This window comes from Periophthalmus magnuspinnatus, chromosome 20, assembly GCF_009829125.3.
Source record: "Periophthalmus magnuspinnatus isolate fPerMag1 chromosome 20, fPerMag1.2.pri, whole genome shotgun sequence".
Taxonomy (NCBI): Eukaryota; Metazoa; Chordata; class Actinopteri; order Gobiiformes; family Gobiidae; genus Periophthalmus; species Periophthalmus magnuspinnatus.
The window spans coordinates 16,010,212-16,036,317 of record NC_047145.1 but is presented as its reverse complement, the minus strand read 5'-3'; the positions used below and the strand labels follow the sequence as shown (position 1 = coordinate 16,036,317).

Below are 26,106 nucleotides of genomic sequence, written 5' to 3'. Positions count from 1 at the left end.
TTAGATCATGGTTTTAACAAAACATTACATTTGAGTCGTGTCTTCAGTTTGTCCTTTATTGACACGCAGTGCACAGCTGGGCCATTGTCTTTGACTGGAAGAGACAACATTCAGACTATTTGTAGTATTATGGTCCTCCCACTGTGACATTAATATGTGATCCATATGAAGTCAAGTATGCTGTTGACACACTATTCAATATTTTTAATAGCTTATTGTAGTTAAAGGTCCTATATTACACAAAATTGACTCTTGTGAGCTTTAAGCGATGTTATAATGTTGTTACCTTATCAAAAACATACCTTGATTTCTGTTTCATGCACACATGTTTATTCTTAGTTTGTCTCCAAAGCTCAAAATGCTCTGTTTATGTTATGTTTATGCTCTTACTTTATGATGTCATGTAGTGATAGTTTTCAAGTTAACAGCTACCTTTTACCTTTAGTTTAGTACAGATTGGCAATTCCAGGGCTGAAATTATTCAAATTATTCTAGTGAAGGTGTATGGAGTTTAAAAACACAGCAGAGCGTGTCTTGTATTAACACTTGACATCACAAAGTGGAACAGAGTGTTTTCTGTTTGAGAGAAAAACTCAGCCTAAATATGCAGGGTTTGTGTGTTAAGCATGTGTGAATGAAACAAAACATGTTTTTAATGAGGAAACAACAATGTAACATAGATCAGAAAATAGCATAATATGGGCTCTTTAAGTATGAAACCATTTTTACCCATGGACATGACCTTACAGATGAGTCATAATTCAGACACATACACCGCCGCCCTCATGACGTCTTGAGTCTAAGGTTAAGCATGGTAATTAATTAGACAGCGAGCTGAGAGTTTTTCTATGACGGATCCCCTGTTAATAGCATTGTCTTGCTCTGTCAGGTTGCCAAGGCACGTGGGATATCATCGCCTGTTGGCCCTCAGCCAGCGTCGGGGAAGTGGTCACTATCACTTGCCCCACATACTTCAGCTACTTCAGTGACCAACATAAAGGTACGAATCCTCAGCTCTTCTTTTCACCATTTAACATATTCCTTGTCAAGGCATTGTGTCATTGGTTCACTAAAAATACAGATTCTGCCTTGATTTTCAATGTGCTTTCTAAAAAGGTCACCAATTGGCCATAGGGAGAGTTATTAGTATGCATCTGTCACACCATCTGTAAGCTGTATTTTTTACTGTGCATATATTATTGCTACACATGGGAAATAAAGGCCAATAAGGACTTATTGATTTAAGAAATGACTTCAAGCCCAGAACTACTATTCTACTCCTCCTAAGGTATTATTGGTACATATATTATTGTAAGAAATAGTGAATGTTGTCATTGCCATTTTATGTCACTAATAATTTAGACTTTCAAATTCATACTGAGCAAAAAAGCAACAGTTGGTTTAAGTATAAAATATGTTTTTTTCCAACTAAACTATGCATTTGACTGTAATCCTTTATTCTACGCTATTATCCTTTATTCTACGCTATTATGTTATTATTTACATTTCTGTGTAAATAGCTGAGGGTGTTTTAAATATATGAAAATGCATTTCAAATGCATTTGCATCCAGACCAGCCTTTGGGAAGATGGATGGTGAATGAGGACTGGTGGCTTTTGCATGTAAATGGACATTTAGAGCCATCAAAGTGTGATTTTCACCCTCTCTCCGGCAGGCAACAGACTTATGAGAAACCCTGCAGAAAGCCAAAGGCAAACTCACATAGGGATAAAGCAGGGAGCACACAGTGTATGGAGATAGCCTTTGTTATATAAAAAAAATGGTTTAATCAGTTGAATTTCCTAACCATTTCTCCCTTTAGCTATTTGAAAAAGAAGATGGGGGTTTTCTCTTTGTGATGTGAAGCCCCAGAAGTGTCCATTATACATGATGACCATCTGAACCAGTTGTTTTTCCAGATATCAGGAAGTACCAGGTGTCTTATGGCTGGGATAACAGTTCATCCGTGTTACTGTAAAGACTATCTAGTCTCTACTTCATCTACATTAAGGATCAGAGTTCAAAAGATTGCTACAGATTACAGTTTGGCTCTGTAAAAACACACAAAAGTCCAACAAATCTGTTAACCTTTGTTTTGGCATGGACTCAAAGCAGAGGATGAGCACTCGCTCCCTTGAAGCTTTTACCAAGTGCTCCCATTCCTTCTATATCACTCAGAATGTAAAGCAACATTGAACAAAAGTATGTCCCTGCTCAAGGTATTTGCGCTGCTATGTTGATTTGCCCATTCAGATAGAGATAAAATTAATCTGAAATAAATTTGCAAAGGTGACATTGAATTACCAATCGTATTGCTGAGAGAGTCTATCATAAACTCTGTAAAACTTTTATGAATAATTTTTCATTATTGTAAACCACGTTGCTATAGTTACCCAAGTTTAAACCTATTTTACAGTAATTTAGAAGTCAGCCAAGTCAGACAAATTACAGTAACTTTTGCTGAGTCTTTTAAAATGTCACCACAGCAGCCTTCTTGCTGTACTCAAATAAAAGATGGGAAAATTGAGGTCACAAAATTGCTGGAAGTCAACAACTCCTCAGAGAAACGTTAGGTGCTTAGACCAGCCAGACTGTCAAACACATTTACACGTCACTATACTATGTTTTTTTTCCCATTAATGTCATATGTGTACTTTTTGTCCCTAAGTCCATTCAGAAGTCTAGTAGATAGAATTACGTTATTTTAATGTGGCTAGTTGTAACGAGGTATTTTCATTTACATTCATCCTGCTATTTTATATTCATCTTAAAATACCTACTTTTATTCTAGACTTCCACCAGCCTCTCATCACTGTTGTAATATTGCACAGTGTAATATCTTGAACTTTTTGAATTAATTATAATAATTTTCCATCAGATTAGGTTTATTCATTGCAGTTCATGCATTGTACCTCCTTGTGCCCAAATCCCTGAGCCCATTTTCTCATTCATCCCATTCTCAAATTGAGGCATTCTTTTTTGTTCCATATTGGGGCCCTTCTTCTCCTCTCGTACCTGCTTCTCCAGTGCTCCTGTCTGTGTCTGACCCAGGAGGCGCACTCACTCCCTGCCCCCAATGGGAGATAATATCGTACTATTGACAAGACCATTTGTGAGAAAGAAGATGCCTTTTACTGTAGCCACCAATGCAAGTTACATCTTCTTCAGATTATTTCAAAATTTTATAGATTTTACGGTATTAATGAAAATATGTGTTCAAGGTCTCGTAGATGCCACTGTATAATTATTTGATACAGGAGGAGAAACGTTGCTGGCAGCTAGACTGACTCTCATAAATAGATGTTATGGTTCAGAGGTCAATGTTATCTCCATGGAGACACAAAATGTTTATTTCTTAATGGTATTTTAATGACTGAAGTTAGTGCTTTGATTGTGTGATTGTTACACACATTTACACTACTGGATCTAAACAGTTTCTGATTCTACAACAAAATGCTCCTTTCTAATCGAATCACTGTTTCTTTGGAGTTATTTAAATATATTTATTAGTTACATATCTCAGTAAAAAACACTTACTGCCTTTGTTTAAACTGATTTAAACAATTATTTTTGGACAGTGAAATTACTTTCTTCTGTCAGTTCATTGTTCAGTCTATGGTTAAACTAGACGGGAGAAAAGGAAGTGAAAACTGTGAATAAACAAAGTAGTAAATGGTTACCCACAGCTCTAACTTGTTCCTCTCAAAAACCCTTTGGCAAGCATGATTTTTTGGGGATATGTGCACAGCTTTAGAACAGAAAAAAGTGCTGCGTTTTACACTATAATCGGATGGGAAATGCAGTTAATAATAAATGGTCAAAAGTTTGTATTATTTATGAAAGCTTCTAACAGCAAACAATAGTCATTCAATAAATTAAATTAGGATTATATTGCCTCCACATCACTACATACGTCATACATTCTTCATACTGTACTTCATACTTGAGTTGACAAATTAGACACAAATGAATGGGTTACTTCAAAGACCTCATATAGAAAATGGAATGAGACGAGTTTATGAAACTGAGCCTTCAACAGTGTGAGGATAAAGCTTTAAATCCTGTTGGAGAGCAGAGGTGAAGGTCAAAGGTCATGTTCAGACACAAACACAAAAAAATCACTATGCCATCTAAAAACACATTCTGGGATGTCTAAATCAGGGCATGTTTAATGAACTGCAAAAATCTCAATGAATCCATATTTTATTTCTAGTATTAACAATATCAGTCAACATTTAGTTACAGAGTGTTCTTTGCTTCTTTGCTGTGGCTTTATGAGTGTTGACAGATACCAAAAATCTAATTAGCATGAAAACTGCTCATATCTGTTATATTTTGGCACAAAGTAATAAGCAGACACATTGCAAGTCTTACAATGTCACATATCTTTTCTAGCGAGACTCAAAAAAGTCATATATTGATTCATAAAACTCAACTATTCTGTTTTCAAGCCTTCTTCATTGTGTTTGTAGAATCTATCAACCTTCTCTCATTCTTTTGGTGACAGCTGGGATTGTGTTCCACTCACAAGTTTCAAAGCATTTACTATAGGTCTAGGGTTTATTTCAACTTTTCTTATACTTTACCTATTGGCTAACAGGAAGCCTAATTTCACATTAAGTTAACCTAAAAGGCAGTAAAATAATTATCGTTTCTGTTTGCTTGCTCTCATTTGCCTGCGACACAAACACAGCTTTATCATGTGCTGTTTTGTTGCTGTCAGAAGCTAAGTATACCTCCATATTTAGCATTATTCACCAAGAACAGATTAGTGGTAAATTATGTTATCCTGAAGTCTGTGACGTTGATGTGTGACTGTCTAGACAGCACCTTCTGCCCAGTTATCCACCATTCTGTGTTAAATGAATATGCAAATGAACCCTTGTAAATATAATTACCTTCGTTTACAGGATCATTTTGCAGTAGGGAGAGAAGGCTCAATTTGGATAAGCAGTTTACAAGAACCTCTTTAGAGTCCCGATGAATAAAACATAAACAACTATGAATGAACCAAACACAACACTGTTAGCTGTAGTGCAATACCAAACTATTTCTCTTTTGGCATTGGTTTTAAGCTTGATGCCCTTCCCTACATATCTCTCCATTTTTAAGAGATTGTGACTAGCAAAAGAGTTCACTTTGAATGAATATGAAAGAAAAAATGAATTTATTTATAAGGGACTGCCAGAATATCTCACCTGCTTGTTAATCATTGATACAGGAACATTTAATACCAGATCACATGACTGTATAAGGCTAAGGACTAGCTGCACCAGAACTGAGATGGGAAAAAGGGCTTCAGGCTGTTTTGCCTCTCAATGGAATACGTTTTGAGATCAAGCAAAACTGGTGCCACAATGACTATTTAATAATCAAAGTTTTATACGTACACCAGCACCTGTTTTTAATGTTTTATATGGACTTATATAAGTGTGTGTGTGTGTGTGTATGTGTGTGTATATATATATATATATATATATATATATATATATATATATATATATATATGCATTTATATATGGGGCATATATATGTTCACTGTGTGTGGTTTGTTTTCAATCAACTGATTTGGTCCTGGGTCAGTGTATGTCACTTGCACTTCTTGCAGCTAGATTGATTTAAACTGTCTGGAAGATATGGTAAATGAGACTTTCGCTGTCTGTGAGCACTGACCTCTCCCTGTGTCCATATAACCCGTAGGTAACCTCTCCAAAACTTGCACGGCGGATGGATGGACAGACATGCATCCTATTGACATCGCCCTGAACTGTGGATACAACCTGAACAGCACCAATGACGATGTAAGTACACATCCTCTAGTGCCACACGTTCCCTGCGCTCAATGAATGTGTTTGAGTGCTGCGGTTGGACACAATAATAGCAGGGAACCAGTGGGCAGGAAAAATCAAATCTTTCTTGTCTCCGCAGGAGAGTGCTGAGTCTATCAGGACATATCGATTCTTTAAGTCCTGTCTTTTTTACTTATCCCCAGTCGATCAGCTTGCAGACTTGTGTTAAAAAGAGCTACTCAGGAGGGATCTGTATTCAAACAGGCAGGGTTGTAACTGCTACAAAGATCAGGCTTAGTGATGCGGTGACAAGGCAGTAGGATTATAAAGTAGCAAGTGAACATTTTGTCCTGACAGTTGACTTTGGAAATTCAGAGGATTGTAGCTATCAAAAGTGCTCAAATAAATTTGACAGTAGTAAAAAATTAAGCATTTTTCCCTCATATTGATCTATTGCAATTTGAATCATTGTTGTCTTAGTAGTGTGAGTGAGGTGAATGGTCGGAGAGCGTTGGGCTAGTGTCTTGTTTGGATGTGAGTGTGAATGCTTTGTTGTGTCTGTCTGTCATGTATAATGTAGTAGTCTGTTGAATTGTTGAAGTGTTGTTCTGTGATGAATGGGAGGGGATTGGAAATGTATACACTTTGCTTCATCCATCCCCTTTTCAAACCATCCATATAATAAGCTACAAATACAAATGGCTTTACTGTAAATGAACAATACAGACTTCAAACCAGTGCCATTTAACAGAAAAAGTCAGTAGCCCAAAGGTCTGAACTCTCCTCCAAACCACATGCTTTTCCTGACAGAGGATTGGCTGGAGATTTCTTGATTAAAACATCCAATCTAATGAGTACCACTGATAAAATAACCGACTCTTGATCTTGCGTCAAATGAATTGCCCAGCCCTACTTTAATGTTTCATTCACTCATGTTTCAGTAATCCTGTTTATGCAGTCAGATTTCCTCTTCAGAGCTCACAACAGCTGTCCTTCACTGCTAAACGTCAGCTCATTGTAATCCATGAATCTGTGTGCTTTTCAAATCCTTGCACTTTGAGTTGTCTGTGCTCAAATTGCCTCCACTATGTATAGTTGACAAAGCTATTCTTTTGCCAGCAAATGTTGCTCCCTTTGGCATTTTGTGTGGATATTTTATGCTAATTAAAACTTTTGGGTTCTTTTCACAGCACATACATTATTTGTTATGGGAAATTTGCACTGTTGGCATAGAAACTGAAAATACAACAGAACATTATTATATATTTTGAATGAAATGATGAATATTTTGAGACATCCAGGCATGACATATATTCAAAAAGATAGTAGGACTGAAACAGCTGGATCTACTCTACCCACCAAAACATTTGTACTTTTAGTAGTATCTGAGTATTTTTCAGATATATAACTTAAACCGCATTCTTATATTTGTTACGTATCATTGTTTTGAACTTTTTTTAAGTGAAAAATCCACTTATTCCTTTTAAGTTCTTCCAAAAGTCAATTTAAAATAAACATATCCTTCCCTCTCAAATCATATTTTAGTTAGTTTTTATACATATATACATAAATACATAATAAAATAATTCAGTATTATTATCAAAGAATTGAGGAGTTTATACTGCATAATTTAGGACCTTTAACAAAAGTGTTTTAGATGTACTGACAGTATTTAGTTTGTAAATCTGTTATGTTAAGTCCATTCTGCCTAATTTTAACATAATTTGTTACAACTCACTCACTTCTACAACTTGCAAGTATAATAGCCACAAATTAACAAGGAACTTCCTTCCGTACTCTCACATGCACAGAGGAGACAAAAGGTCAGGTCAGGTAATTATATATAATCAGATAGGAGCTGTTGTAGCTGTACAGGTACCTCTGGAAAAAAGGAAGCGATAAATACACATAATGGGCTCCCTTTGCTCTGTGGAAGAGCACTTCTTGCCAATGAGCAGAAGTTAGGTGAAGACTAGATGTTCTGGACAGGGTGGTAAAAGCTTTTCTGTTGGAAGCTTTTTCGTCTGACTCACAGGAGTGGTTCATTAGTATGCCACATAGGAACCAGAGGGGACCGAGCTGTCGCCAAATCAATGTCCTGCATAGTTGATAGTGGCAAGTGAAGCCAGGTGAAAGGTTTATCTCATTTTCATTTAAACTCACTGTATCTCCTGAGTCCTGTAGCTCTGATGCCTAACACAAATACTATGCAACGGTGCTCGAAAGTGATCTATGCTTTCTTGTAGTTACTGTGAGAAGAACCAACAATTTGTGGTGTCTCAGTTTTTGACACAAAAAACAGTCAAATCTTTAATTCACTTAATAAAATGGACCGATTTTCTTTTAAACTATATTTATGTACTTATATTTTACTTTTACGTTTACACATTTTATGAATATTTGCTGTTTTACAAAGGCCCTATACATTGCTTCTATTTTTGTTTAAATAATAATAAAAGTCCTATATTATGCAAACTCTTGTTAGCTTTTAGCCATGTTATAATGTTACCTCATCAAAAACATACCTGGAGTTGTGTTTTGTTTCATTCACACATGTTAATAATCCTGTATTTTTAGTCTGTCTACATCTACACAGAATGCTCTGTTCTACCTTGTCATGTCATGAAGTGGTAGTTTTCAAGCAGCTATTCAACAGCTTTTCAACAGCTGTTTTTTACCTTTAGCTCAGTAGAGGTTGGGCTGAAGTCAAGTGAAGGTGTATGGAGTTTAAAAACACAGTGGAGCACTTCCTGTATTACCACATGACATCACAAGGTGGAACAGAGTGTACTCTGGTTGAGAGAAGAACTCAGCCTAAATATGCACTGTGTGTGTGTTAAACATGTGTGAATGAAACAAAACACAACTCCAGGTATGTTTTTGAACAGATCAGAAAACAGTTTAATATGGGCCCTTTAAGTTGTTACTTTTTGTTACTAAGACTGCTATATTATATTATATTGTATTATTATGTATTTCTGAGCCACTTTGTCCAAGTAATTTCCCTTGAGGATCAATACTGTGGATATTCAATACTCTAAAAGTCTAAAACCACTTATTTTTGCTTTATTAAAATTGTCATGATTATTAAAATTCATATTTATCTTGACATCCCTAAAGGGAAATAAAAGTCAATACAAATGGACAAGAGTCAAAAAGTCTTGTTAAAAGCAAAATATATATTACAAGGAGTTTGTTTTTCATTTATATCATTCAAGGTTGACTTAGGTTCTTGTCTTGTTTGTTCCCAGGGCAAGTTTTTTTGGCAAGTGAAGATTGGCTACACTGTGGGCCATAGCGTCTCCCTCATCTCTCTGACTACAGCCATTGTAATCTTGTGTGTTTTCAGGTACTGTTCGTTCTCACACATCAGCAGCTAAAGCATATACTTTATCAAACGCTCCAGGCTGACAGAGAAGTTAAGATAGGAAATTGATGTGTCTGGCAGCAGCTAATCCGGCTTGAGACTGTGCACTTTCATTATATGTTTTTAGTTTTATACAAATAATAAATTAATAGAACTGAGATTATAAAGTTTTTTTCACTTCAAACTGTGTGCTTAATAAACTTTGCATTCATGTTCTAAAAAAAAAATGCAGTTTTTGAGAGATTTGTGTACTGATGACTCACAAGGGGAAAAGATTATATAGCGATTACATTTGAAAGTTTTCATAAAAAACCTTAGTAGCTGTGATGCAAATACATATCTATCTCTTATTATTAAAGGTGCACTATGTAACTTTTTTAACTGAGGGTCCGCCACTTGCTTGTCTTCGTGGAAATGCTATTGCTTTGCCAGAAGAAATTTTCCAGAGTCGTAGATGACACCACCAATCTAAGTTACAGGTCAGATCTGTGGAGTGACAAGACCGCTCAGTGTAAGTATAGTTTTTTCGAGGTTTGTTTCTTAGCAAAAAAACAACTGGATAAATGCAAGATAGAAATGTTTAATCCCACACTGGAGAACAGGCACAGTAATAACATCTCTATGGAGTCAAGTAAATGGCAGACTCTCTGAACAGAAAGGTAAGTGCACCTCCGAATACACATTTTCATTGACTTTTCTCAACATTCAGCTGAGAAACTACTTTTTTCCCAAATTTTAATTATACCCATGTTGGTTGCAATCTGTCGGTGTCTGGCGAAAAGGCTTACACATATCGACCAAAACAAAAACAGCAAGTCACTCTCTCATGAATTTATCAGCACACAAGGTCAAGCTTCCATCGAAACCATCACAGGATTAATCATGAGAAGCTAATTTAGATGATAGCTGATGTTTGGGCATGAGAGAGAGTCAACCTTATGAATACAAACTGGTTGCAAATAAACATAATAGTCTGAAAGTCTGTTCAAAATGAGAGCGATTTTGAGATCCATTACCTTGTCATTACCTCACCACTTATTGACAGTAGTAATTTTTTCATCCACTCATCTCAATGAAACCCATAGACCAATAGACAGTTTTGATGTCATCTGAAATCAAACTATTACTTTTAATTAGGCCTGTCACGATAAGTCAATATTTATCATGCGTACTTTTTCTTTGTACTAGTGAGATGGTCATTTTTAGGTACTACGATGAATTTTAAGCTGTCAAGGGTTGAACGACGACTCATTATAGACACAGACTAACTACTTAAGTGTTGCATTCTGTTATTTCTTTATTGCAGCTCATATTTTTAACAATTTTGTAGATTTAGAATACTTTTTTGGAGGATAATTCTGCTTTATGTTTTGGTATCAATAATATTGTTTATCGTCTATATTTACGTCAGCAGTATATTGCACTTCAAAATTTGTTATTGTGACAGGCCTACTTTTAAGAGACAAAACTAAATAGCAACTAGTGAATTTTAAAGTAAATCAGGGTGTTCTTGTATTTCCAATGGCAATTCATGGTCAAACTACTATGTAAGACTGTCTTGTTGTAATAATGAACGTGTGAGAAGTCATAAAAGGCCATCTGAGGAGTTAAGTAGATCCGCCCACTCTGTTAAAGGAAACTGTGGGCTGTTAATTATCACTTAATTTAGTCTGTAATTTGCTGCCATTGTGAGCGATTAACTCAAGGACATTTGATAACAAGCAGGGCAGCCCACATCATATTATATAGTCATTTGTGTGGGTGTTAAATGAGAATGTTTTTGGTGTGTTTCAGGAAACTTCATTGCACCAGGAACTTCATCCACATGCACCTGTTTGTCTCGTTCATTTTGAAGGCCATCGCCGTGTTCATTAAAGACGTGGTTCTGTACGAGGTCGGGGAAGTGGACAACTGCTCCACTGGATCGGTGAGTTCATTTTCATACACTAAAGTTAGACATCTGTGATCATTTAGGGTGTCCTTGAGAGGTACAAAATCAGACTGAGCTGAGGTCGTTGCAGGTGAGTTTTGCCCCAGACATCTGTAAGTAATGTAGATAATTAAGCACATTAAGATGCTTAATGACATCTCTCGTGGACTAAAGGGGATGTGGGGTGATAGATGGTGTTTTGATATGAGAAAAATCATAGCTTCTTAAAAATATGCTTGTCAGAATTTATAAAGGGCGTCTTGACACAATGTGTTCTAAGGAAGCGGTCAAACTGTTAATTTTTTTTTAAATTGGGCTGCATTTTTCATAGTGACAATATTAGAAAAAGTTATATTATTATTTTCCTATTGGTTGAGACTAACATCAAATAGGTATATAATCCTTTATTTCCCCTATTTTATGCATTTACATTGTGTAGTTCTTAATGTAATACACTAATGACAAAGCTTTTAGCAGCCTGCAAATCAAATTTATTTTTTAATTTTAATTTTAATTTTATTTTATTTCATTCTTAAAATATTAAAAGACATCAAATGTGTTGTAAAATTAAACATACAAGAAATGAATGAAAAGGAGCAGAAAGAAGAGTCATTTCAGGTTATCTCCCCTCTTTTCCAGACAATGCATTAACAATGATAGTTACTTTAAAACATTTAAATGCATTCAATTTTAATCACAATTAAAGCCGCAAGCGGCGATGATGGCCCTCGCCCCCCGCTCGACCGCCCCCCATGCGACCGCCCCCCCATGCGACCGCCCGGGGCCGGCCACTGCCCCCACACACCATTTTCCCCGCCCGGCCACCCCACGGCCGCAATCCACCCCCCTTCACACAGTTTCTATATAAATATGTGTGACCAACACATTACAATGGCTGTGCAAGGCATTGAACCGGCAACCGCGTACATAATACAGGTATGGTGTAATGGACTTTTTTGCCTCTTTTGAGGTCCACAATGATATCACCAACTTTCATGCCAATCGGACAAAGTTGAGTTTTTTACCTGTACAGTAGGGTGGTGCTATGGAGGTCACTGGCCACATGTTTATAATGGTTCTCTATTCACAGTTTTAATCCGCATCAGTGATTAGAATTTGAGCTTTTTAGTCTGATCCACGTGTCTGTGAGAGGGAATCAAATATGCAGGAAAGCAGTCATATTTTGACAGTGTGCTGTGCATAAACCAGAAAGAATATCCCCAAATCATGGATGATTATTGACAATAATCATGTGTACATGCTGTATGTGGAGTTTGAGGAAATTTGGATGAAAAACCTAGGACTAGACAGGTTTCATTTGCACTTAAGGAAAAGTCGTGTAGGAATTTAAATCCAATGACGAAGTCATATTTTGAGGTCATCCTACTCATGAAGCATAAAGAATATCCCCAAAACTTGGATGATTATTGACAATCGACATATGTACATGCTGTATGTGGAGTTTGATGTAATTTGGATGAAAAACCTAGGAGTAGATATGATTCATAGACATGCAAGTCAAAGTGCCAAGTGCCAATTTCTTTTCAATTCATTGCGCCCCTGGTGGCCAACAGTGAAAAATAACCCATGGCCATAATGTAATTTTTTGTTTCTTCTGAGACCATGAATTGATTCCCCAAATTTCATAGGAATTGGATAATGTTGGCATTTCACCTCTATGGTAGGGGGCGCTATAGTGTTCATTTTGATTAAAATTATTATTGCATTCCATTCAAGGCCCAATCTCGCATATGTGATGTGAATGTGAGCTCTGTAGGGCAATGCCTGTGGTCGTGAGAGGACATCGAAAAAACAGGAAACGAAGGCATATTTCGGTGGCGGCGTACGGGCGAACCGTGTGGAATTCGGAGAAAACGTGGATAACTTCTGAAAACCCATGTGTCTGGATGTGGCATATGAAATCTGAGCTCATTTGGACTAAAAACCTGAGACTAGTAGCGTTTTGAAAACACGCTGCGAATGAAGCGGCGAATTTTTGATCCAAAATGGCCGATTTCCTGTTCGTCATAGAGCAGTGCTTCAATTCATTTATATGCTAGTCTCATGGTGCTCTATCACTGTTGCAAATTTTGTGCATGTATTCCAAAATTAAACAGGCTCCTCTCCCATACGGGTGAAATTTTAGGTGGCGCCATCGAGTCAGGGGGCATGGGACATTTTGCCGATACCAATTTTATGAAATTTTTCGCCGAGCCGGTCGATTCTATACCCCCATGTGAGACTTTTCGTGACTGTTCAGGGGGTGAAAAATGCGATTGTTTTGGCGGAAAAATGAAGAACAATGTTAATATGCAGTGTGGTCCTGAGCTGTGTGGCCCTGACTCTATATGAGAGGGGTCTGTGGCTTTGCACCAGCAACCACGTACATAATACAGGTATGGTGTAATGGACTTTTTTGACCCTTTTAATGCCCCCAATTATCTCCCCAAGTTTCATGCCAATCGGACAAAGTTGTGTATTTTACCAATACTGTAGGGGGCGCTATAGTGTTAATTTACATAACAATTAATAGTGCATTCTATTAATACCCTCACATCACACGTGTGATGTGAATTTGAGCTGTGTAGACCAATGCATGTGCGTGTCAGAAATTTGTTTATGATTTTTTTTTAGTATTTGCGCCCCTGGTGGCTAACCGTGGAAAATTACTCATAGCCATAATGTAATTTTTTGTTTCATCTGACGACTCCGATTTATTACCCGAATTTCGTAGGAATCCGATAATGTTGGAGTTTCACCCCTATGGTAGGGGGCGCTATAGTGTTCATTTTTATTACAATTAATAATCCATTTTATTAATACCCTCATATCACATGTGTGATGTGAATTTGAGCTGTGTAGACCAATGCATGTGCGTGTCAGACATTTTAAAATGTTTTTATTTGGAGTCTTTGCGCCCCTGGTGGCCAAGTGTGAAAAATGACCTATGTCCGTAATATTATTTTTTGGTCCACATCATGCCCCCAATTTATTCCCCGAATTTCGTAGGAATCCGATAATGTTTGCGTTTCACCCCTATGGTAGGGGGCGCTATAGTGTTCATTTTGATTAAAATTAATATTGCATTCCATTCATGCCCCAATCTCGCATATGTGATGTGAATGTGAGCTCTGTAGGGCAACGCCTGTGGTGGTGAGAGGACATCGAAAAAACAGGAAACAAAGGCGTATTTCGGTGGCGGTGTACGGGCGAACCGTGTGGAATTCGGAGAAAACGTGGATAACTTTTGAAAACCCATGTGTCTGGATGTGGCATGTGAAATCTGAGCTCATTTGGACCAAAAACCTGAGACTAGTAGCATTTTGAAAACACGCTCCGAATGAAGCGGCGAATTTTTGATCCAAAATGGCCGACTTCCTGTCTGTCATAGAGCAGTACTTCAATTCATATTTATGCTTGTCCCCCCATTCTCTATCACTGTTCTGATTTTTGTGTGTGTTTTCCAAAATAAACCAGACTCCTCTCCCATAGGGGTGAAATTTTAGGTGGCGCCATCGAGTCAGGGGGCATGGGACATTTTGCCGATACCAATTTTATGAAATTTTTCGCCGAGCCGGTCGATTCTATACCCCCATGTGAGACTTTTCGTGACTGTTCAGGGGGTGAAAAATGCGATTGTTTTGGCGGAAAAACGAAGAACAATGTTAATATGCAGTGTGGCCCTGAGCTGTGTGGCCCTGACTCTATATGAGAGGGGTCTGTGGCTTTGCACCAGCAACCACGTACATAATACAGGTATGGTGTAATGGACTTTTTTGACCCTTTTAATGCCCCCAATTATCTCCCCAAGTTTCATGCCAATCGGACAAAGTTGAGTATTTTACCAATACTGTAGGGGGCGCTATAGTGTTCATTTAGATAACAATTAATAGTGCATTCTATTAATACCCTCACATCACACGTGTGATGTGAATTTGAGCTGTGTAGACCAATGCATGTGCGTGTCAGAAATTTTTTTATGATTTTTTTTTTAGTATTTGCGCCCCTGGTGGCCAACCGTGGAAAATGACTCATGGCCATAATGTAATTTTTTGTTTCTTCTGATGCCTCTGATTTAGTCCCCGAATTTCATAGGAATCCGATAATATTGGCGTTTCACCCCTATGATAGGGGGCGCTATAGTGTTCATTTTTATTACAATTAATAATCCATTTTATTAATACCCTCATATCACACGTGTGATGTGAATTTGAGCTGTGTAGACCAATGCATGTGCGTGTGAGACATTTTTAAATGATTTTTTTTGGAGTCTTTGCGCCCCTGGTGGCCAAGTGTGAAAAATTACCTATGCCTGTAATATTATTTTTTGGTCCACGTCATGCCCCCAATTTATTCCCCGAATTTCGTAGGAATCCGATAATGTTTGCGTTTCACCCCTATGGTAGGGGGCGCTATAGTGTTCATTTTGATTAAAATTAATATTGCATTCCATTCAGGCCCCAATCTCGCATATGTGATGTGAATGTGAGCTCTGTAGGGCAATGCCTGTGGTCGTGAGAGGACATCGAAAAAACAGGAAACGAAGGCGTATTTCGGTGGCGGCGTACGGGCGAACCGTGTGGAATTCGGAGAAAACGTGGATAACTTTTGAAAACCCATGTGTCTGGATGTGGCATGTGAAATCTGAGCTCATTTGGACCAAAAACCTGAGACTAGTAGGGTTTTGAAAATACACAACGAAAAATTTGGCGAATTTTCGATTCAATATAGCCGACTTCCTGTCCGTCCTAGGGCCGCACTATGATTGGCTTTTTTGCTTGTCTCCATGAGCTCTATCACTGGTGTGAATTTCGTCGAGCTAGGGTGAAAAATGCGTGTCGGCTCCCAATTCATTTTAAAATTTTGAATTTTCTAGGTGGCGCTGTCGAGCCAGTGTGTGTGGGTCATTTTCGTGATGCATATTTTCTTGAATTTTTTGCCAAGCCGGTCGATTTGATACCCCCATGTGAGACTTTTCGTTGACGTTCAGGGGGTGAAAATTGCGATCCCAGGGGGAGAAAAAAAATAATTAAAGCCGCAAGCGGCGATGATGGCCCTCGCCCCCCGCGCGACCGCCTCCCCGCACGACCGCCTCCCCGCACGACCGCCTCCCTGCACGACCGCCTCCCCACGCGACCGCCCGGGGCCGGCCACCGCCCCCCCACGCACCATTTCCCCCGCCACCCCACGGCCGCAATCCGCCCCCCTTCACACAGTTTCTATATAAATATGTGTGACCCACACATTATAATGGAGGTACACGCCGTTGAACCGGCAACCTCGTGCACAATACAGGTATAGTGGAATGGACTTTTTTGCCTCTTTTGAGGTCCACAATGATCTCACCAACTTTCATGCCAATCGGACAAAGTTGTGTTTTTTACCAATACTGTAGGGGGCGCTATGGAGGTCACTGGCCACATGTTTATTATGGTTCTCTATTCACAGTTTTAATCCGCATCAGTGATTAGAGCTTTTTAGGCTGATCCATGTGTCTGTGAGAAGGAATCAAATATGCAGGAAAGCAGTCATATTTTGACAGTGTGGTGTGCATAAACCAGAAAGAATATCCCCAAAACGTGGATGATTATTGACAATAATCATGTGTACATGCTGTATGTGGAGTTTGAGGAAATTTGGATGAAAAACCTAGGACTAGATAGGTTTCATTTGCACTTAAGGAAAAGTCATGTAGGAATTTAAATCCAATTATGAAGTCATATTTTGAGGGAATCCTACTCATGAACCATAAAGAATATCCCCAAAACATGGATGATTATTGACAATCGACATATGTACACGCTGTATGTGGAGTTTGATGTAATTCGGATGAAAAACCTAGGAGTAGATATAATTCATAGACATGCAAGTCAAAGTGCCAAGTGCCAATTTCTTTTCAATTCATTGCGCCCCTGGTGGCCAACAGTGGAAAATAACCCATGGCCATAATGTAATTTTTTGTTTCTTCTGAGACTATGAATTCATTCTCCAAATTCCATAGGAATTGGATAATGTTGGCGATTCACCCCTATGGCAGGGGGCGCTATAGTGTTCATTTTATTATTGCATTCCATTCATGCCCCAATCACACATATGTGATGTGAATGTGAGCTCTGTAGGGCAGTGCCTGTGGTCGTGAGAGGACATAGAAAAAACAGGAAACGAAGGCGTATTTCGGTGGCAGCGTACGGGCGAACCGTGTGGAATTCGGAGAAAACGTGGATAAGTTCTGAAAACCCATGTGTCTGGATGTGGCATGTGAAATCTGAGCTCATTTGGACCAAAAACCTGAGACTAGTAGCGTTTTGAAAACACGCTGCGAATGAAGTGGCGAATTTTTTATCCAAAATGGCCGACTTCCTGTCTGTCATAGAGCAGTGCTTCAATTCATATTTATGCTTGTCCTCCCATTCTCTATCACTGTTCTGATTTTTGTGTGTGTTTTCCAAAATAAACCAGGCTCCTCTCCCATAGGGGTGAATTTTTAGGTGGCGCCGTCGAGTCAGGGGGCATGGGACATTTTCCCGACACCAATTTTATGAAATTTTTCACCAAGCCGGTTGATCCTATACCCCCATGTGAGACTTTTTGTGAATGTTCAGGGGGTGAAAAATGCGATTGTTTTGGCGGAAAAACGAAGAACAATGTTAATATGCAGTGTGGCCCTGAGCTGTGTGGCCCTGACTCTATATGAGAGGGGTCTGTGGCTTTGCACCGGCAACCGTGTACATAATACAGGTATGGTGTAATGGACTTTTTTGACCCTTTTAATGCCCACAATTATCTCCCCAAGTTTCATGCCAATCGGACAAAGTTGTGTATTTTACCAATACTGTAGGGGGCGCTATAGTGTTCATTTTGATTAAAATTAATATTGCATTCCATTTATGCCCCAATCTCGCATATGTGATGTGAATGTGAGCTCTGTAGGGCAACGCCTGTGGTCGTGAGAGGACATCGAAAAAACAGGAAACGAAGGCGTATTTCGGTGGGGGCGTACGGGCGAACCGTGTGGAATTTGGAGAAAACGTGGATAACTTCTGAAAACCCATGTGTCTGGATGTGGCATGTGAAATCTGAGCTCATTTGGACCAAAAACCTGAGACTAGTAGCGTTTTGAAAACACGCAGCGAAAAATTTGGCGAATTTTCTATTCAATATAGCCGACTTCCTGTCTGTCATAGAGCAGTGCTTCAATTCATATTTATGCTTGTCCCCCCATTCTCTATCACTGTTCTGATTTTTGTGTGTGTTTTCCAAAATAAACCAGGCTCCTCTCCCATAGGGGTGAAATTTTAGGTGGCGCCGTCGAGTCAGGGGGCATGGGACATTTTGCCGACACCAATTTTATTAAATTTTTCGCAGAGCCGGTCGATTCTATACCCCCATGTGAGACTTTTCGTGAATGTTCAAGGGGTGAAAAATGCGATTGTTTTGGCAGAAAAACGAAGAACAATGTTAATATGCAGTGTGGCCCTGAGCTGTGTGGCCCTGACTCTATATGAGAGGGGTCTGTGGCTTTGCACCGGCAACTGTGTACATAATACAGGTATGGTGTAATGGACTTTTTTGACCCTTTTAATGCCCCCAATTATCTCCCCAAGTTTCATGCCAATCGGACAAAGTTGTGTATTTTACCAATACTGTAGGGGGCGCTATAGTGTTCATTTACATAACAATTAATAATGCATTCTATTAATACCCTGATATCACATGTGTGATGAGAATATCAGCTGTCTAGAACCATGTATGTGCGTGTAAGAAATTTTTTAATGATTTTTTTTTAGTATTTGCGCCCCTGGTGGCCAACCGTGGAAAATGACTCATGGCCATAATGTATTTTTTTGTTTCTTCTGATGCCATTGATTTATTCCCCGAATTTCGTAGGAATCCGATAATGTTGGCGTTTCACCCCTATGGTAGGGGGCGCTATAGTGTTCATTTTTATTACAATTAATAATCAATTTTATTAATACCCTCACATCACACGTGTGATGTGAATTTGAGCTGTGTAGACCAATGCATGTGCGTGTCAGAAATTTTTTTATGATTTTTTTTTTAGTATTTGCGCCCCTGGTGGCCAACCGTGGAAAATGAGTCATGGCCATAATGTAATTTTTTGTTTCTTGTGATGCCACTGATTTATTCCCCGAATTTCGTAGGAATCCGATAATGTTGGCGTTTCACCCCTATGGTAGGGGGCGCTATAGTGTTCATTTTTATTACAATTAATAATCCATTTTATTAATACCCTCATATCACACGTGTGATGTGAATTTGAGCTGTGTAGACCAATGCATGTGCGTGTCAGGCATTTTTAAATTATTTTTTTTGGAGTCTTTGCGCCCCTGGTGGCCAAGTGTGAAAAATGACCTATGCCCGTAATATTATTTTTTGGTCCACGTCATGCCCCCAATTTATTTCCCGAATTTCGTAGGAATCCGATAATGTTTTTGTTTCACCCCTATGGTAGGGGGCGCTATAGTGTTCATTTTGATTAAAATTAATAATGCATTCCACTCATGCCCCAATCTCGCATATGTGATGTGAATGTGAGCTCTGTAGGGCAATGCCTGTGGTCGTGAGAGGACATCGAAAAAACAGGAAACGAAGGCATATTTCGGTGGCGGCGTACGGGCGAACCGTGTGGAATTTGGAGAAAACGTGGATAACTTTTGAAAACCCATGTGTCTGGATGTGGCATGTGAAATCTGAGCTCATTTGGACCAAAAACCTGAGACTAGTAGCATTTTGAAAACACGCAACGAAAAATTTGGCGAATTTTCGATTCAATATAGCCGACTTCCTGTCCGTCCTAGGGCCGCACTATGATTGGCTTTTTTGCTTGTCTCCATGAGCTCTATCACTGGTGTGAATTTCGTCAAGCTAGGGCGAAAAATGCGTGTCGGCTCCCAATTCATTTTAAAATTTTGAATTTTCTAGGTGGCGCTGTCGAGCCAGTGTGTGTGGGTCATTTTCGTGATGCATATTTTCTTGAATTTTTTGCCAAGCCGGTCGATTTGATACCCCCATGTGAGACTTTTCGTTGACGTTCAGGGGGTGAAAATTGCGATCCCAGGGGGGGAAAAAAAATAATAATAATAAGAAGAAGAAACCCAGGAAGAACAATGCCCCTCGCCATCACTTCGTGAGTGGCGAGGGCCAAAAATGAACCCATTACAAACAGATACAACTTAGTTTTCTTTTTTCATATTGACTTAATGAGCTGGTATAAAAACCAGCCCATTACGTATTATTAAGTATGATTAAGTATTATTAAGTATTTCTTAAATGCCTTTATTGTTCTCGATTTTTTTATTTCTTTGTCAAGACAACCCATATGAAATACACCAAACTAGATTCAAACATTGTTAGTTTAAATACTCCCAGAAATATGCTTTTACAAACACATATGAACTGAAATTGGAAATATAACAGGAGAAGTTTGTTTTAATAGCCACAATGCTTGCAGATTTCTTGCCAATAGCCTCCCTCGCATTCTGCTGATACGTGGCTCAGGGCTGGACTTAACTCAGATCTAAAGTTTATGCTATCTCCCCACAGTGTATTTATCAGCAGCAGTCCTGGCCTTGGGATGTTAATGGAAGTGTTGCATTGACAGGAGCCAGCTGCTGCCATGCTACCACTGAAATAAACAGAATAGTGGCAGGTTTGGTGGCATGCTGCTCGTCTTGACCCCTCTCCCGTTTTGTGTGTAGGAGTTTTGGATGCCTGCTTCATTAGCCCTCGTCTACAGTGCCCCCATTAGATTAATGCAGGATATTATCGCCGCTGGATAGCTATTCACAAATGCATGATTTAAGGTACCTCGGCAAGCATTACTGTGGGGATGGCATCACTTTTTTCAGCAGCCAAATATCTTATCATTCATCCACATGACACTGAGGACAGGGAGAAAATGGAGCTCCAGTAGGTAATTTGTCCTGATTTGCACATATTACAATGAGGTGTGCGGTTCAGGCTACATATCCGTGTGCATTTTCTCGCCCTTAGCATTGCCAAGTGGGAATTAGTTTAAATAAGCCCCCAAATCCCTGTCAGCTCTACTAGCTGGCAGCTGCCGTGCACCCATGTCTGAAACTTTATATGCTACCCGCTCACCAAGGAATGTGTTTGGCCCGCTCATTCCCTAATCGCCCCTGTGTGTAAATTTGATTAGCCATTTATCTAATATATAAACTCATCACAGTGTTGACTTTTTCATGCACTATTTACCATGTCCAAGTGATGTATAAAGTGGTCCTGTTTTGTGAAGTGGTAAGACTGTGAGTGAGAGGTTGTTTGACGTGTGTGTCCTCAGCTCAGAATCGTGATTAATGGCATCTACAGTCTATGCACAGACTCAGGCCACACAATGGAGTTTATTTTTCATGCCGTTTTTCCACACCCATTTATCATTCTTAGCAGAGAAGGTTCAGGGAAAAGGCGGGGTATTTTCAATGTTTTATAGTTCCGATTGTGGTGTCTTTCCGATTATCTGAGCGTTAGGAGTTGTTCTAGGGTGAATGTTGATGTTTTAGGTCCATTGTATTTCTTTAATTTTCTGGGAAAAGCTTTAAAAATATATTGGATGGGCCAGGGGCATTTAGGATGATGGGTTTGTGCAAGCAAAAAGAAAATGAAAAAAAAAAAAAAGTTATCTATTTAAGATAATTTAGCTCTGGAAGATTTGAACATTTCACTGCTTTTGCTTTGATGCATTTGGTACATAAAGCATGAGTGATTTAAAATAATGAGACAGATTTTGTATTTTAGGACAATTTTGATATGCTTACTTTTGTTAGTTTATTATTTTAGTTTTTAAACTCTGTGAACGTGGACAGGTATTGCTTTTTGTGTTTGAATAGTGTTTGGTGCAGCTGCTGGTGGGTGGAACAGGAGGAGACCAGATAGGCATTTTCCACTGTTCTTCACAGCTCAGCAGTTTCGTCTCCGCTTCTTCTGTCTTTTGGGAGAAATTTAGTTACTGCTCTTCTGCCTCATTAACTTTCTGTTCAACATTTCACTCTGTCCAAAAAAATGGCAAACGAAAAATTTAATTCTATCGACTGGACAGATGTGAGTGAAGATGTTTCGCCGCTCATCCAAGCAGCTTCTTTAGTGCAGTTCAGAACTGAAGAAGCTGCTTGGGTAAGTGTACCTGGACGACTGAGGGATTGCACAAACATCTATCCATGTTTTACAAATGTATTATTTCAAGAGAGTATTAGGTCAGTTGATTCTGAAACTCTGAATTTATCAATAAAGTCAAGTCTGATGGGTGACAATTATAACATAAATGTTATATTGGTAGGCTAATCAAAAAAATCATCAAGTGCTCATGTATTTTTGCTGTGTGTCCATTGGCAGGTGGGCTGTAAGGCTGTGATGGTGTTCTTTCAGTACTGCATTATGGCCAGCTTCTTCTGGCTGCTGGTGGAGGGCCTTTACCTTCACGCATTGCTGGCTGTCTCTTTCTTCTCTGAAAGGAAGTATTTCTGGGCGTACATCTTGATTGGCTGGGGTGAGCACTTTTCTTTCTGTACCTTTAAATGTGTCTGTGGCTCACAGTATGAGGAGCTGTCAGCTGCAGATGACAGGGGTCATGACCCCTGCTCTGTAATCACCGCAGCAGGACTTTTATTTGTGTGTTTTCTTTGGTGTAGGAGGCCCCATTATTTTCATCTCAGCTTGGAGCATTGCTAAAGCCTATTATAACAACGTGGGGTAAGTTAAACACCCAGCAAGTGCCATTTTTCTTGTTCTGTCTAACAGTGTGCATTCTTTCATGTGTAATTGGCAGGTGCTGGGACATTATTGAAAATACGGATGTGTTCTGGTGGATCATTAAAACACCTATTTTGGCATCAATCTTGGTAAGTGGTAGAAACATTTTTACTACTACCATAAATGTCTTGTCTCTTTTAAAGTTAAAGTCTAGTGGGGTGCTTGCCAGTGGGTTAGGGTTTTAAGGCAGGGGTGACAGTGGCTCAGTCGGTACAGTGTTTGGCCACTGATCTGAAGGTTGGCCGTTTGAATCCTGCTTTCGACATAAACATCATTGGTTGAATGGTCAGATCCACTGAACCACAAGTTTGAAGGTGGAAAAGCTATATAAAAATGCAACCATTTACCAAGACATTACACATATGTGGTTGTTACCACCTCTACACTGTCGCCATTCTGGCCTCAGCTGAATGTCTCTACCCTCTCTCTCCCCATTTCATGCAACAGCTGTCTTGTCAGATAAAGCCTTTGGGCCAGAAAGAAAAAAAAATCTTGTGGAAGTATTTCAGCATTGTTGACCTGTGCTAAGGCAATGGCTGTATGTTGCAACAACAGGACCCAATACAAATATTTTCTTGGCACAAAAAATCTTTCAGGTACTCATGTGATTTAGCTTCTTGTTAAATGCAACATTGTGAGGACTGTTATTCATTGATATAATATTTTGTTTTAAATTGTTGATCACTATAGCAACAGTCCTAATTTATCATCATCCTGACCTCTTGTGTACCTTGCCTAAGGACCATATCAATTCCAAAAGGTTATAATGCTTTCTCTTATTTGTTTGTGTCAACTAACAATCCCAAAAATAACCAACATTATGGAGGTGAAACAAATTAACTTTTAATTAATTGAAAATTGTAAATACATTAATTAAGATGATTAAACTGGAATGTAGACAACATTTTTCCCCTCACATAGTATACGCAGCTGCATTGATTTGTTTGCTTACTCTCTTGTGTTGCTTCCTCCAAGTGGAAAAATGGACAAAAAGCCTTGTCAAAAGTGCGCTCATAAAATGTAATAATGATGAACACCGGAGGAGGGGTTTTAAATTGTTAGTACGTAAGAAAGCTCTCTTATCAGCCTGCATCAGTTTACTGCGTCAGCTTTGATTTTGAATGGCTTATTTGAATTCTTCATTGTCTCAGTGCGCAGGTCGTCTGAGGTTAGGACGACCTCACTGTCCCCGTTTCAGACAGGAAAAGTTTAGGCAAAATTTTCACCCGTCTGACAGTTTGACAGGTCACGTGTTGTCTCCAGGTGCTGTTTCTCTCACAATAAATAGGGCAGTTTCGAAACACGGGATTTTACTGGCTGACTTTGCAATGAATTTTGTTTTCTGGGTTTTATTTATTTGATTGATTTATTTAGTGTATTTTTTTTGTAGATTAGATGATTTTTAAAAAACCAAACACACTTATATGTTTTTAATGGGTAAAATTAACATTAGATTTGGGATTAAATAGTTAGATAGTTTTGTGTTGTTTTGTCCTTTATATAGTTGAGCAGTTATTATTATTATTATTAGGAGTTATTATCCTTATGAGACCACATGATTTAGATTATTTGAGACTACTACAGTGGTTTTCTGTCCATATATATGTATTTTAGTGGTTTATCTTTGACATGCTGGTTTGCTCTTTTGCTTCTCTGTCATCACTTGGCAGCAGTCGTTGACAAAGCAGGTTTCATTGGTGCTAATCCACATTAGGATCAAGGCCAGAAGACTGACAGATCACATAACTTCATCTCCTCACCAGCTGCAGGGCTTAGGAGGGGCACCATTTTGTGGTTCAACACAAATTAGCTGTCAAGAAATGCATGATTTCACACAAAAAAAATGTACCTCTCAGTCATGATAAAAAGTAAAAGTTAAATCTATCAACTGGACAAAACGTTGTAGGAGGATTCAATAATGATGTCGACCTGATTAAATAGTGTTTGTACATGTAAAAAACTTTTCCAAATCTGCAGCTCTTTGGGAGTCTCTGCTTAGACAGGTTAGGTATGCTTCTTCATGTAATTCAATTCATCAGACCATACTATATTTTAAAATACATTAAAGGAGCACTGTGTGACTTTTCTGTTGGGTGGGTCTCAGTGAAAATATTTTTGCTTTACCTGGAATGCTCCACAGTGGTATAAATTGTCTTATTATTGAAAATTATGCATTCTTATGAGTGGGATCAGCATTAAATAGATATAGATAGATAAATATATAGATAATTGTTTTGATGGAGATCATCAATAATATCTCAAGGAGACAAGCAGGTGGCATACCCTCCTAGGCCTGTCATGATAATTATTATATCGACTTATTGTTCAGTATTTGAAAGCTGGAACAATATTTTTCATGTGTACAATTTCTTTGCAAAAGTGTGCAGATTTTGGGTATTTTTGTTATAATACAATAGGCTTGGGCTGTAGAAGGCTAACTATTGCTTCATTGTGATATTTATATGTTGCAGCTAATACCTTTTAATGATACTGTCTATTTAAAAATGGTTCACTGGGATCATCCTGCATTATCGTTATTGTGTCAGTGGCATAAACTTCTTGCAATATTATAACTGTTCACGTTATTATTCTGTAGCAATATATTATGCTTCTAAATTTGTTTTTATGACAAACCTATACCCTTCACCAGTAAAGTTACAAGCACACCTTTAATGTTCTGAAAGGTGGTCTAGTGTGGTCTTATTTACTGCATTCATGTGACATTTAATTTTATACATTGAAACTAAATCTCTTGATACCATTTCTTTACAGATAAACTTCTTCCTCTTCATCTGCATCATTCGAATACTCCGTCAGAAGATAAACTGCCCAGACATTGGTAGAAAAGAGTCCAACCAGTACTTGTGAGTAAACAGCTTTTTAGGCAAACTTCCTTTGAGTTTATTTATGCTGGAGGAATTATGCTTTACTGGTATTACCAATAGGAAATGAATTTCAGATATGCAAAAATCCCTTTATACTGGGAAGGAACGCAGCAGGGGGAAGATTGCATGCCTGCTGATGTTGCGCATAAACTGATTTTTGCATGATAGACCCTCTCATAAGATCGTAATGTGAGGCAATTCTCCTGCTGACACATTTAATCATTTTTTTCCATCGCTGAGCCTAAATATAAAAAGAAAGAGTGTGTGCAATAGCATTTCATTATTGACACAAATAGAGACAAATTGGAAACTGGTTTGAGGAAGACCCAATGCAGCATTAATGTATTT

At 38.6% G+C, this 26,106-nt stretch overlaps 1 protein-coding gene across 1 annotated transcript in view; it reads left to right on the top strand.

Annotated features, from left to right (window-relative positions):
- Positions 1 to 26,106, top strand: part of vipr1b (vasoactive intestinal peptide receptor 1b) — a 40,993-nt gene that overhangs the window by 9,273 nt on the left and 5,614 nt on the right. The window contains exons 3-10 of the mRNA XM_033986100.2: positions 890 to 1,000; positions 5,701 to 5,801; positions 9,041 to 9,138; positions 10,951 to 11,083; positions 22,457 to 22,610; positions 22,753 to 22,813; positions 22,890 to 22,962; positions 25,646 to 25,737. Of these exons, the coding sequence (XP_033841991.1) occupies positions 890 to 1,000; positions 5,701 to 5,801; positions 9,041 to 9,138; positions 10,951 to 11,083; positions 22,457 to 22,610; positions 22,753 to 22,813; positions 22,890 to 22,962; positions 25,646 to 25,737 (823 nt within the window). The remainder of the gene's footprint in view (positions 1 to 889; positions 1,001 to 5,700; positions 5,802 to 9,040; positions 9,139 to 10,950; positions 11,084 to 22,456; positions 22,611 to 22,752; positions 22,814 to 22,889; positions 22,963 to 25,645; positions 25,738 to 26,106) is intronic.